The sequence below is a fragment of the Sus scrofa genome, chromosome X, assembly GCF_000003025.6.
Source record: "Sus scrofa isolate TJ Tabasco breed Duroc chromosome X, Sscrofa11.1, whole genome shotgun sequence".
NCBI classification, from domain to species: domain Eukaryota; kingdom Metazoa; phylum Chordata; class Mammalia; order Artiodactyla; family Suidae; genus Sus; species Sus scrofa.
The window spans coordinates 97,322,402-97,335,323 of NC_010461.5; the positions used below are offsets into that span (position 1 = coordinate 97,322,402).

Sequence of the window (12,922 nt, forward strand, 5' to 3'; positions counted from 1 at the left end):
AGTAACAGAACTTGGTGATAGAATATAGGGAGGTGGGGGTGGAGGAGATGATTTCAAAGGCTCTAATTGAGGAGCCCAAAGAAAATGAGCTCTGACCAATGGAAATCGGGAAAGTTAGGAAAAAAGGCAGTTTGGCAGGGAAGGGGGACATATGTTTTTGATGTTTAATTTGAGGCAGTAACACTCAAATGGAGCAGTTAGAAATCTAGAACAAGTGCCAGGATTAGGAAGAGTCAGTATAGAAATTCTAGTCAAGGGGTGGGAGTGATAAATGGAAGAATGGATGAGGGGTTAAGAAATAGGAATATACAGAGGGCCGAGGACTGGATGTGAGAAGAGGAGAAAGGAGAGGAGCAAGCCAAGAAAACAAGGAAGGAGCAGGCAGAGGGACCAGAGGAGAACCATGGAATTCAGCAGATGAGGCATGTTTAGGAAGCATAAAACAGCCTGGCTTCATACCATCTCCTACATAGAAGAGTCAGAACTCCTGTAGTTTCCATGGCTATTGAAAGTACCAATATTGGGAGTTTTCGTTGTGTCTCAATGGTAATGAACCCAACTAGTATCCATGAGGACACAGGTTCAATCCTTGGCCTCGCTCAGTGGATTAAGGATGCAGCATTGCCATGGCGTAGGTCACAGATTTGGCTTGGATCTGGCAGCTATAGCTCTAATTCTTCCCCTCGCCTAGGAACTTCTATATGCTGAGGATGCAGCCCTAAAAAGCCAAAAAAAAAAAAAAAAAAAAGAGGAAGTACTAATATTCATCAAAAGAAACATTTGTTTCTTCCTAGAGTATGAAATTGAACCACATTATAAAACAGGCCTTTAAAAAAAAGCTATCCTGGAGTTCCCGTCGTGGCGCAGTGGTTAACGAATCCGACTAGGAACCATGAGGTTGCGGTTTTGATCCCTGGCCTTGCTCAGTGGGTTAAAGATCCAGCGTTGCCATGAGCTGTGGTGCAGGTCGCAGACGCAGCTTGGATCTGGCATTGCTGTGACTCTGGTGTAGGCCGGTGGCTACAGCTCTGATTAGACCCCTAGCCTGGGAACCTCCATGTGTGTGGGTCTGGCCCTAAAAAGACAAAAAATAAATAAATATAAAAATAAAGCTATCCTGCCAGATTTCAAATATGGCTTTTCATGGACATCTTCAGTCATTTAAAAGCAAACTTCTGCCTTTGTTTCTTGAATATCTGGTTAAAAATAATACTGAAGTTTGTTTCATTTTATCTTGTAGGCACAGCAGCTTGGGACAAATTCTTCAGTGTGAAAACATCTATAGAGAAGATCAACACATTGCTTGTTCCTTTGCTCTGACTAAGGTGAAGGATTCCAATTTTGATTCCAGTGTCCAAATAATGGTCAAGGACAATGCGGGAAAAATCAGACCAGCCTTCAGCATAGTGCCTTCAAGTTCTCATGGTGAGTTTTAGAAGTCCACTATGACTGTGTGGATAACAGCATTCTGTCATTTGAATATCAATACAAATAATGACAATTCTTGGTTTGAAGATCTTCCCAGAAAAAAAGGACTATATTTATGTATATATTCTTTGATCCTTTTTAAAGAAGCTTGGAAATTCTCATATTTATTGAGTACACATGCCACATGCTTTATCCTTGTTTACTTCCAAGTACACTGAGGCTTAGAGCAAGCAGTTCATTGTAGAAGCGAGATTGGAACCAGGGCTTTCTGACTCTCAAGACCTGTTCTCCTGGAGTTCCCGTCATGGCTCAGCGGAAACACATCTGACTAGCATCCATGAGGATGCAGGTTCGATCCCTGGCCTCGCTCAGTGGGTTAAGGATCCGGCATTGCTGTGAGCTGTGGTGTAGGTCACAGACATGGCTCGGATCCCAAGTTGCTGTGGCTGTGGTGTAGGCTGGCGGCTACAGCTCCAGTTCAACCCCTAGCCTGGGAACCTCCATATACCACGGGTGCGGCCCTAAGAAGACAAAAAAAAAAAAAAAAAAAGATCTATTCTCCTTTACTTATAATCCAGAAGATGATGCTGCAGAAGAGATGTGACTTCTTATAGTTAATATGATCTGTCTCTTAGTTTTAAAAAAAAGCTTAACCTGAAGGTGGAATGATCAGGGGTGATGTTCAAACCAACATTCTGGGTGGCCCAGGCACTGATCAGTTAGAACTACCAGTGCAGCCAAATTTTGGCCCATTAGAAAGAGACCTGAACTTGAAAACAAAATGTCTACTTAAGGTCCTAGCTTCGTCACTTTGAACAAAGCACATGAACTTTCTTTAAGTGCTTCCTCATGTAGAAAAAGGGGTACACAGTCCTTCTTGGCCTCCAAGGCCTTCTGTGAGGTCCAAATGATGTGAGATGTTATAAAAGCATTTTGTAAATCTTTAAAGCAGAGTAGGATAAGCATCATGTTTATTTATTTATTGTAATAGGCAAGCAGCTCAGATTCTGGCTGAGTGGTACACAGATGATTTATAAGGAAATGATCACGAATTGGCAAAGGCTCCCAAGTCTGAGCAGAATGCTCTTTGCCACCACTCCAGACAGTCACGGAAGTGAATTCTAGGAGTGCACCAAAGGCAGCTTAGTTTGTAGACCAAGGGAGTTAAGAGTGCAGAAACTTGGCAAGTGGCATCATCTGAAGCAAAGCCCTTCTCCGTCCTCCCCCTTGCTTGGTGGATTGTCCTCGATGGAGCTTTTCAAGTTCATTCTGATGCTTTTCTTCCTGGAGATTCGTGGTGACATAAAGTGAGATCCTCCTTGGCTAGAAGATGACATCGTCAAGTTGTTTGCTATTAATTATTCATTCTCTTTTGTTGCTCTGTCTTAAGCATAGTTGACTCCCAAGAAACTAAATTGACTGGGGTAATTGACTTTCTCTTACATTGTGGCTGTCATCACATAGCATTAAATTCACCATCATAACCATTTCCAAGTGTACTGTTCGGAAGCGTTAAGCATCATCACATTGTCGTGCAATCTGATCTCTAGAATTTTTCATCTCGTAAAACTGAAACTCCATGCCCGTGAAACCCTAACTCCCCCTCCCACTTGCCCTTCCCCCTGCCCTTGGTAATCACCTTCCTACATTCCGTTTCTATGATATTAACTACTGGCGATACATCATATGAGTGGGATTATATATTATTGGTCCTTTCGTGATGGGCTTAGTTCACTTATGAACTAATGCCCTGGAGGTTCATCTGTGTTGTAGCATGTGACAAAAACTAGGCCAGTGTTTGAATTGTGGTCTGGAATTGGTATAAGTGAGTGACAACTGATGGAAACCCCCTGTACCTTGTATCCTTGTTACCCATCTGGTGGAGGCCCATCTGGACCCACGCACTTCATTTCCTTACCGTCTTGGTTGCAGCTATCTGCCTGCTGTGTCCTGGCCATGTTATAACCAAATGCAGGTCAAGGGTCATGTCACCTGCGAGACACCCCAAAGATAGGTGTTCCTTAGAGCCATTTTACTAGGCAGCTTAAAATAAACTTCCTACTTTAATCGTGGCTGATTGGAAATCCTGGTCAGGTAAGGCCATTAAAAGCATCAGCCCCCTATTTTTGTGCGTGTGTGTCTTTTTAGGGCCACACCTGCAGCATATGGAGGTTCCCAGGATTGGGGTCAAATCCAAGCTGTAGCTGCCAGCCTACACCACAGCCACAGCAACACTAGATCCAATCCGTGTCTGCAACACAGCTCACGGCAACACCAGATCCTTAACCCACTGAGAGAGGCCAGGGATCGAACCTGCGTCCTCATGGATGCTAGTCAGGTTCGTTTCCGCTGAGCCATGACAGGAACTCCACATCAGCCCTATTTTGATTTCACTTTAGGACCTTCATTGTCTCTCCATATGTGTATCTCATCAAAGTAAACTCTGGAAGCTAATTTGATTTCTTCTCTTTCTATCTTTCAGTGAAACCTGATCCTCCGCATATTAAAAGTCTCTCTTTCCAAAATGGTGACTTGTATGTGCAATGGAAGAATCCACAGAATTTTTATAGCAGATGCTTGTCTTATCAAGTAGAAGTCAATAACACCCAGGCTAAGACACATGATATTTTCTATGTAAGTTTTTCTAGATAGTTGTTCTTATATGAATATTTTTCTTTCATTTGTGTTTCTTACAGTATAATAAATTGAAATATCAAGGAAATGTAGCTTTTAGATTTGTCACCTGCTGATGATGGCGAAACTTCTCTGAAACAGGGCGTGGTGGAAAGTTTGAGGGTTTATGGTAGTGGTAGTTGCAAGAGTCCCGCCACTCATTAATTCATTTGCTCAAAAGCTTTTTATTCCATGCCTGCCATGTGGCAGGCACTATTTTATGTGCACATGATGAAAAAAATTTTTCCTGTAGAGCTTAGCTGCTAGAAAATAAGTGTGTAAATGAGCAAGCTAACTTTAGAGAATGAATGCTATGACAAACATGAAATGGGGTGACACATAATAGGATGATGGGAAGGCCTGAGGGAACATTAGGTAGGGTAGACATCCACAGTGGTGACATTTGAGGTGAGACCAGAACGATGAGCCGGAGCTAGCCATTTGACCCCCCTGGGGTGGCGGGAACAGCATGTACAAAGACTTTGAGGCACAAAGACAATGAGTTTGGCAGGTGTGAGAAACAGACTGGTGTGACCAAAATATAGTAGGAAGAGATGTCTGAGCATGAGGTCAGCCATTTCATTTTCTTGGACTTGGTGTTGGTGGCAGCTAAAGGTACTGGGAGTTTGGGGTTAGGAGCTGCAGACAATGCCATTTAGAATGATAGTCAAGACTTGTCTACTCTTTGGCATGTCGTTAAACAAATAAAATAGTCCACTTTGAATAGTCAGTATTTGGAGGGATGATGTACATTTACCCTGTTTGGGATCTAATAGAAAATGTGCCAATGAGAAGTCTCTGTGGGGCACTGGGCGTAACAGGAGGTGGCGTAACCTCAGGGCCGCAGGCACATCGTTACACTTTGCAGCAGAGCTCACAAAGTCGGGCCTCACACACAGTGGGGTTTTGCGTGTTTGTATATTCAATTTGAATATTTTGCCCAGATTTCAAACTATGGTCCCTGAGGGCGTAGTTGCCATAAGGTGGCGCCTCAAGACCACAGGGACTGCACCGCTCACCCTGCCACCTGCCTGGACTCTGTATTTGAGTTTGACAGCTTAGAAACCAAGTGTCTTCTCTTAGCTTTTGAAGGAGCCCTGCATGTCACACGTGAGCAGATTCCTTGGTCCATTTGTTTTAGTTTGTCATGGGAGCTTCAGAAACTGAACTATTTTATTTCCTAAAATAAGCCAGTGTTGACAGGCTGTAACTCCAGAGGGAGTGACCAGGTCCACAGCTGAGCAGAACTCTTCTGGGTATTTGCAAATGAATCTTGTTTGCTAAAATAGAACAATTATTATTCGTACCAGAAACCAGTGTCCCTAAATAATCCCAGAAGGGGAAAATGCAAAGGGCTTCCAAGTGGGGAGGGGGCTGAGGCTTGGATTTACCACTGATTTATCAGAAAGCCGAATATGCTTGACTGTCCAGCCTTCAATGCGCCCTTCTGTTGGAAATCCTGAGACACATGCTGCCTGTATTACTCTTTTGGCACTGAGTTAGGTCCTGCTAGTTACCCGGGATCGCTACTAAAAATATAAGCTCCTGCAGGGAGCAGTTAGGTGCTGTTTACTCTGTGCTGTTCCTGCTACTGATAGCAGCTAACATGTATTAAGCAATTACTGTGTAGTAGGTCTTTTTATAAACACTTTATCTGAATTGTCTCATTTAGTCCTCACAGTGACCCCAAGGATCTAGGTCCAGTTGTACGGTCCCCATTTTACAGATGAGAAAACTCAGTCTCAGAGGGTACTCCTAGGGTCACATTTCTAGTAAGTGACAGAGTCAGGATTTCAGCAAAAGTCTGACTCCAAAGCTTTTATTCGTAGGCCCTGGGGACCGTCTCAGTACTTCCTCTTAATAGTAACAGCCGTCACTTAGTCCTTATGATGTTACAGATATGCTCTTCTATGTACTTCTCCTTTTTTTTTTTTGCGGGGGGGAACCGTACCCGCGGCATGTGGAGGTTCCCAGGCTAGGGGTCACATCGGAGCTGCAGCTGCCACCCTACACCACAGGCACAGCAACACAGGATCCAAGCTGCATCTGCGACCTACACCACAGCTCACGGCAACACCAGATCCTTAACCCACTGAGCAAGGCCAGGGATCGAACCCATGTCCTCACGGATGCTAGTCGGGTGTGTTGACCGATGAGCCATGACGGGAGGTCCATGAGATAGGTTCCCTTTTAACCTCCGTTTTATCGAGTGGCTAAGGCTCAGAGAGGTTCAGTAACTTGCTACAGGCCACACAGTAAGTATGACTCCAAATGTTGGTCTCTATGTATCAAGCTTTGACCAAGAACACTTGGGATAAGATTATGTGCATCGTCATCACATAATACATTCTCGAGCTCCTTTTTTTTTTTTTAACAAACTTCTGAACTAAAGAGAATGCATATGCTATGGGATTTATCCACCTTAACCAGAACTGTAGTCGATTTGGAATTAACTCTGTTTATACACTGAAGTTTAATGCTCTCTCTCTCAGCAGATGTTTACCAGCTGCTTCCTCCCCTGAATGTCATCAGCTTTTTGTGTGCTCACTCATTTTGAGCTCTACGGGTTAGACCCTTTTTTCCCCCCCTTTTCAAAACGTTTTGAGAACTTTCTTTGCCTGGTGTTCTAGTCGAGAGGGGCAGGTAGGCTGCAGCATGAACATGGCTTGTCTCTGACTGCCCCCCTCCCCGCCCGCTCTCTACTTGATGATCTGTGTCCTCCTTTTCCTTTTCTCACAGAAGTTTCTGAGCAGCTGATAAACTGCACAAGGGGATTTACATTTGAACAAGAGTCCAGAACTACAAATTGACACAACGTTTTGCTGACGTTGGAATATGCATAGCTGGGAGATGGTCCAGGGAGGGGGGCCACCAGCTTGCAACCTAGTGGCTCAAGTGGTAGTTGGCACGTGCAATTCCCCAGCAGGCCTCTGATTCCAATGGCCAGCAATGGGGTACAGTGGCCCCTGAGTGGCTTTAAGATTTTTTTGCTTGGAGTATGGTTGACTTACAGTGTTGTGTCAATCTCTGAGTACCACAAAGTGATCCCAGTCATATATGCACATGCATTCCCTTTTTCATATTATCTTCCATCATGTTCTATCCCAAGTGATTGGATATAGTTCCCTGTGCTATACAGCAAGCCCTGAGTGGCTTTTTCTCTACCCCTGTATGGATGGCTCTTCATCATTCAGTTGGCCTTTCACTCTTCACAAATGCTGGTAGGAACTGTTTAGTGAATGACAATGCCAAAAATCATAGCATGTGTTCTAGTCTTTGTCTCATGTTTAAACATCTCTTTGAGGAGTTCCCATCATGGCTCAGTGGTTTATGAATCCTACTAGGAACCACGAGGTTGTCGGTTCAATCCCTGGCCTTGCTCAGTGGGTTAAGGATCCGGTGTTGCCGTGAGTTGTGGTGTAGGCCGCAGATGCAGCTCGGATCCGGTGTTGCTGTGGCTGTGGTGTAGGCCAGCAGCTACAGCTCCAATTAGACCCCTGGCCTGGGAACCTCCATATGCCGAGGAAGCAGCCCTAGAAATGGCAAAAAGACCAAAAAATAAAAATAAAAAAAATAGACATCTCTTTGACAGAAGTCGACTATTTTTGCCATCTTCATTGGGTATAACTGACAGGTTAAAAATTGTATATATTTACGGGGCTCAGATCCCGCGTTGCTGTGGCTGTGGCGTAGGCCGGTGGCTACAGCTCCGATTGGACCCCTAGCCTGGGAACCTCCATGTGCTATGGGAGCGGCCCTAGAAAAGGCAAAAAGACCCCAAAAAATTGTATATATTTAGGTTGTACAATGTGATTATTTTAAGGTGTACAACATGATGATTTAATATATATAGACATTGTGAGATAGTTATCACAATCAAGTTAACACATTCATCACCTCCTAAACTTACTTTTTTGTGTGTGGTGAGAACACTTAAGATATCTCTTAGCAAATGTCAAGTATACAGTACACTCTTATTAACTGTAATCCTCGTGCTATACATTAGATCCCCAGAATTTATCATTGAAAATTTGTGCCCCTGACCAACATCTCCCCAATCTCCCCACTCCCCAGCCTCTGGCAATTACCATGCTACCCTCTGCGTCAATGAATTCGATATTTTTGGATTCCACATACAAGTGAGATCAGGTCGTATATTGTCTTCTGCTTTCTGACTTATTTCACTTAGCACAGTGCCCTCAAGTTTCATCCATGTTGTTACAAATGGCAGGATTTCCTTGGGATTGCTAAATCATATGGTAGTTCTAGTTTTTTAATTTTTGGTCATGCCTGCAGCACACAGAAGTTCCTGGGCCAGGGATCAAACCCATGCCACAGCAACAACCTGCTGCAATTATAATGCCAGATATCTGGCTGCACCACAAGAGAAGTCCCTAATTTTTCATTTTTTGGGGGGGAACCTTCGTACTGTTTTCCAAAACGACTGCACCAATTTACATCCCCACCAACAGGGCACAAGGGTTCCTTTTTCTCCACACCTTCTCTAGCATTTGTGATCTCTTATCTTTTTGATGATGGCCATTCTAACAAGTATGAGATGAGATCCCACTGTGGTTTTGATTTGCATTTCTCTGATGATTAGTGAACATCTTTTTGCGGACCTGTTGGCCAAAAGTAGATGATTTAAACTAAGCAAAAGATTTTCCTGTGTCGATTTGGAAATATTTGCATTTTAGGAACTGGTTATTCTCTTTCTTTCACATAGCATGTGACTTAAATTGGGTAGAGGAGAACGTGGCCGTTTACTTTCTTTTCTCTAACCCAGTCATTTTTAAAATTTATTATACTCTCAACAAGCGCATATACTATTCTTCTCTTTTAACATTCTATTGACCTATAGTATACTATAGAAAAATTGCAGAAGGCATTATGTGCAGATTAATGATGTTTCGGAAATGATTTTTCACTTACGTAACCAGCACCCCAGAAGCTCAATTGTGACTCCTTTTAGTCACTACTCTTCCAAAGAGCAATTTTTATCCTGACTTCTAGTCCCATAGATTCATTTTGCTACCTCTTTTTAAACTTCATATAAATGAATTATACAGAATTTATTTTTTGTGTGTGTCTGCCTTCTCTCACTCAGTGTTAGGTTTATGAGATTCACTGATACTGTTGCCTGTGGCTGTAGGTGGTTCACACATTGCATTCAGTCCATCACGCCTGTATACCCCATTTGAGTTATCCATTCTCCCATTGATGGACGTTTAAATAGTTTCCAGTTTGGAGGTTTATGAATGGAATATTTATGGACATTTGCGTACTTGTCTCTTGGTACACATGTGCGCACGTTTCTGTTAGGCGTCTACATATCATAGGGTTACATATGATTGTCTCTAAATGATCATAAGTTTTCCCAAATGGTTGTGCCAGTTTACACTAAGCGCAGAAATTGAGATCGCCAGATGCTTCACATTCTCATCAACAGTTGGTATTGTCCAGTAGGTGTGTGTATTATCTTGTGCATTTAATTATGAATTTTCCTGATGACTAATGAAGTTGAGTACTTTTTCATATGTTTATTGGCAGTTTAAATATCTTGTGAAGTGTCTGATCAGTCTTACCAGTTTTCTATTGGGTTGTTGGTCTTTTCCTTATTGATTTTTGGGATACCTGTATATGTGTGTGTATTATATATAAATACAAATTGTGTATTATATATAAATATGAATTGCATATATATATTTATATATAAAATATATATGCAAGCCCTTTGTCAGAAATTGCAAATATCTTCTCTCACTCTATGCATTACCTTTACCTCTTCATTTCCTTAATAGGATATCTTTTGATGAACTTAAGTTTTTAATTTTAATATATATGATATAAAAATTTCTCCTTTATGGTTAATTTTTGGGTCCTATTTAAGAAATCTTTTCCTGCATTAAGGTCGTGAAGATGTTCTAAGTTTTCATCTGAAAGCTTGCTGTATTTTTGTATTTATTGGTTCATTTATTTTAACTTTCATATTTAGATCTACAATCCATATGGAATTGACTTTGTAAATAGTGTGAGGTAAGGGTCGAGATTCTTTTTTGTTTTTTTCACATATGGACCTGTGATTGACCTACTACCACTTATGTTTTTTTAAACAAAACTACTCTCTTTCACTGTACCTGGTCCTCCTTTAATGGGATAAAAGAAAACTTGTTTAAATAGCTCAATGATATAAAATATGATCTTTTACATTTTTTGAACTTATTCATATTTTATATTTTCAAGGTTGAAGAGGCCAAATGTCAGAATTCAGAATTTGAAGGGAACCTAGAGGTCAGTAAATTCCATTTTAGCTATTTGGCCTTAAACTCATAATTGAGGGTGGGGCAGGGTGAGCATATCCTAAATTTGAGCTGCTTCTGAGAAAAACAAACTACTTTGTTCTGTGGATTATTGCCAGTTTTCTTTTTCAGGAGTTAAAACCAGATAATTTGTATTACAATACAAAGTCTGAATCACATACGGAATTTGGCAGACAATTATATTTAGGATTCAGAAGCAGGAAAACAAGAATAAACTAGTAATATTCCTTGTGTGTTTTTATTTTATATCTAAGGGTATGATTTGTTTCATGGTCCCCGGTGTTCTTCCTGATACTTTGAACACAGTCAGAATAAGAGTCAAAACAAATAAGTTATGCTATGAAGATGACAAGCTCTGGAGTAATTGGAGTCAAGCGATGAGTATAGGTAAGAGAACAGGATTTCATCAAAATTGAAACCATTGATGCATGGAAGCTAAGTTGAAGCATAAACTAGACTGTGGGAAAGGACTGTTCTTCATTCTTGACATCAGCCAGAGAACACTTAAATTGAAATGTATTTTCTGTATCAAATCACTCGGTTAATTTGCAGTATGCAATTCTTTGAAAATTCGCAGTCCAAGGGGTGTTATTGTCTCTGTCGTCCAAATGGTGTCCTGTCTCTATCTTGTTAACAACCTGAACAAAAATATAGACGACAGGGATGATTAAATCTCCAGGTTGTGCAATGCTAGAGGACTATCCTATGTGCAAGTAGCAGAATCAAGAGTGGGACAATGGCTTTGATGGCATTTAATAGAGATAAGCCTGTATCTAGGTTTGAAAAAAAAAAAGTTTCTTCCCTTTCTTTCTTTCTTTCTTTTTTTTTTTTTTTTTTTGGTGTTTTTAGGGCCACTCCCTCAGCATATGGAGGTTCCCAGGCTAGGGGTTGAATCAGAGCTGTAGCCACAGGCCTACACCACAGCCACGACAATGTGGGACCTGAGCCGTGTCTGTGACCTACACCACAGCTCATGGCAATGCCAGATCCTTAACCCATTGAGTGAGGCCAGGGATCGAACCTGCATTCTCATGGATGCTAGTCAGATTTGTTTCCTCTGAGCCACAATGGGAGCTCCCTCTTTTATTTATTTATGTATTTATTTATTTTTGCTTCTTTTAGGGCTGTACCCACGGCATATGGAAGTTCACAGGCTAGGGGTCGAATTGGAGCTACAGCTGCTGGCCTACACCACGGCCACAACAATGCAGCATCCAAGCTGAATCTGTGGCCTACACCACAGCTCACAGCAATGCCAGATCCTTAACCCACTGAGGGAGAACAGGGATCAGACCTGCATCCTCGTGGATGCTAGTCGGATTCATTTCTGCGGTGCCACAACAGGAACTTCTTGGTTTCTTTTATTAATTGAGAGGCTCAGGCTCTGTCCCAGGCTCAGGCACAGGATTGGAAAGACATGTGCCTGATGGATACGTGTGTTGTAGGGTGGGAAGTAGGGTTTTATTTGACAGTAAGCTCAAAGCGACTCAACATCAGACCCTTAAATATACCCCAGAGGGTACGAAGTCATAGGCAGCAGCGATAGTGCCATGCCCAGAACAAGGGAATGCTGCAGGGCAGGGCACAGTGGCCTGACCACATCAGAAGTGTGTAGTATTCCATCCTGGGCACCATATTGTAAGAGGTGTGTCGGCCGACTGGAATCCTTCCTTGAAAGGGTCAGGCTGTTAAAGAATCTTAAAATTCGGGGAGGAACCGTTAATGAGGTAAGCTTGGGGAATCATGATTGCTGAATTCTGTTTTTAGCTATTGTCAGGTAGAAGAGGGGGTAGGCTGTCTTTCTTGTGAATCCATGGGACAAAACAGGACAAACTTAAGAACTTTGTAACAGCACTCTAAACAGTCAGACAGGTTGTTGAATTAGTCAATTCCCTATTAATTGAGCGGCTGCCAAACTATGTGCCAGACCAGGTTGTATTTGTTATCTATTATTGCATAATAAATAAATTAGTGGCTTAAAAAAACACATATTTGCTGTCTAACAATTTCTATGGGTCAGGAATTTGGCTAGATACCTCTGGCTCAAGTTCTCTCATAATGTTACAGTCAAGCTGTAGCCTGGGACTATGGTCTCATCTGAAGGTTTGACTGGGGCTAGAGAATCCACTTCCAAGATCACTCATATGGTCACTGGAATGCTGCTGGATGGAGGTTGTAGTGGGTTGCACCATATGCCCCCAAAAGATATGTTCAAGTTCTAATTCCTGGTACCTGTGAATGTGACCTTATTTGGAAATAGGGTTTTTGCAGATGTAATCAAGTTAAGATGAGGTCATACTGGCTTAGAGTAGATCCTAAACCCAATGGCTAGTATCCTTATCAGAAGAAGAGAGGATATACAGAAACACAAGAGAAGAAGGCCATGTGAAGATTGAGGCAGAAATTGGAATGATACAGCTACAAGCCAAGGAATGTCAAGGACTCCTACAAGCCATCAGAAGGTAGGAAGAAGCAAGGAGAGAGTCTATTCTAGAGTCTCC

General features: G+C 42.1%; 1 protein-coding gene across 1 annotated transcript in view; it reads left to right on the plus strand.

The window, feature by feature from the left end:
• The window catches only part of IL13RA1 (interleukin 13 receptor subunit alpha 1), a 52,795-nt gene that overhangs the window by 21,442 nt on the left and 18,431 nt on the right, over positions 1-12,922 (plus strand). Inside the window, 4 exon segments of the mRNA NM_214341.1 lie at positions 1,241-1,425; positions 3,911-4,062; positions 10,345-10,392; positions 10,676-10,808. Of these exon segments, the coding sequence (NP_999506.1) occupies positions 1,241-1,425; positions 3,911-4,062; positions 10,345-10,392; positions 10,676-10,808 (518 nt within the window).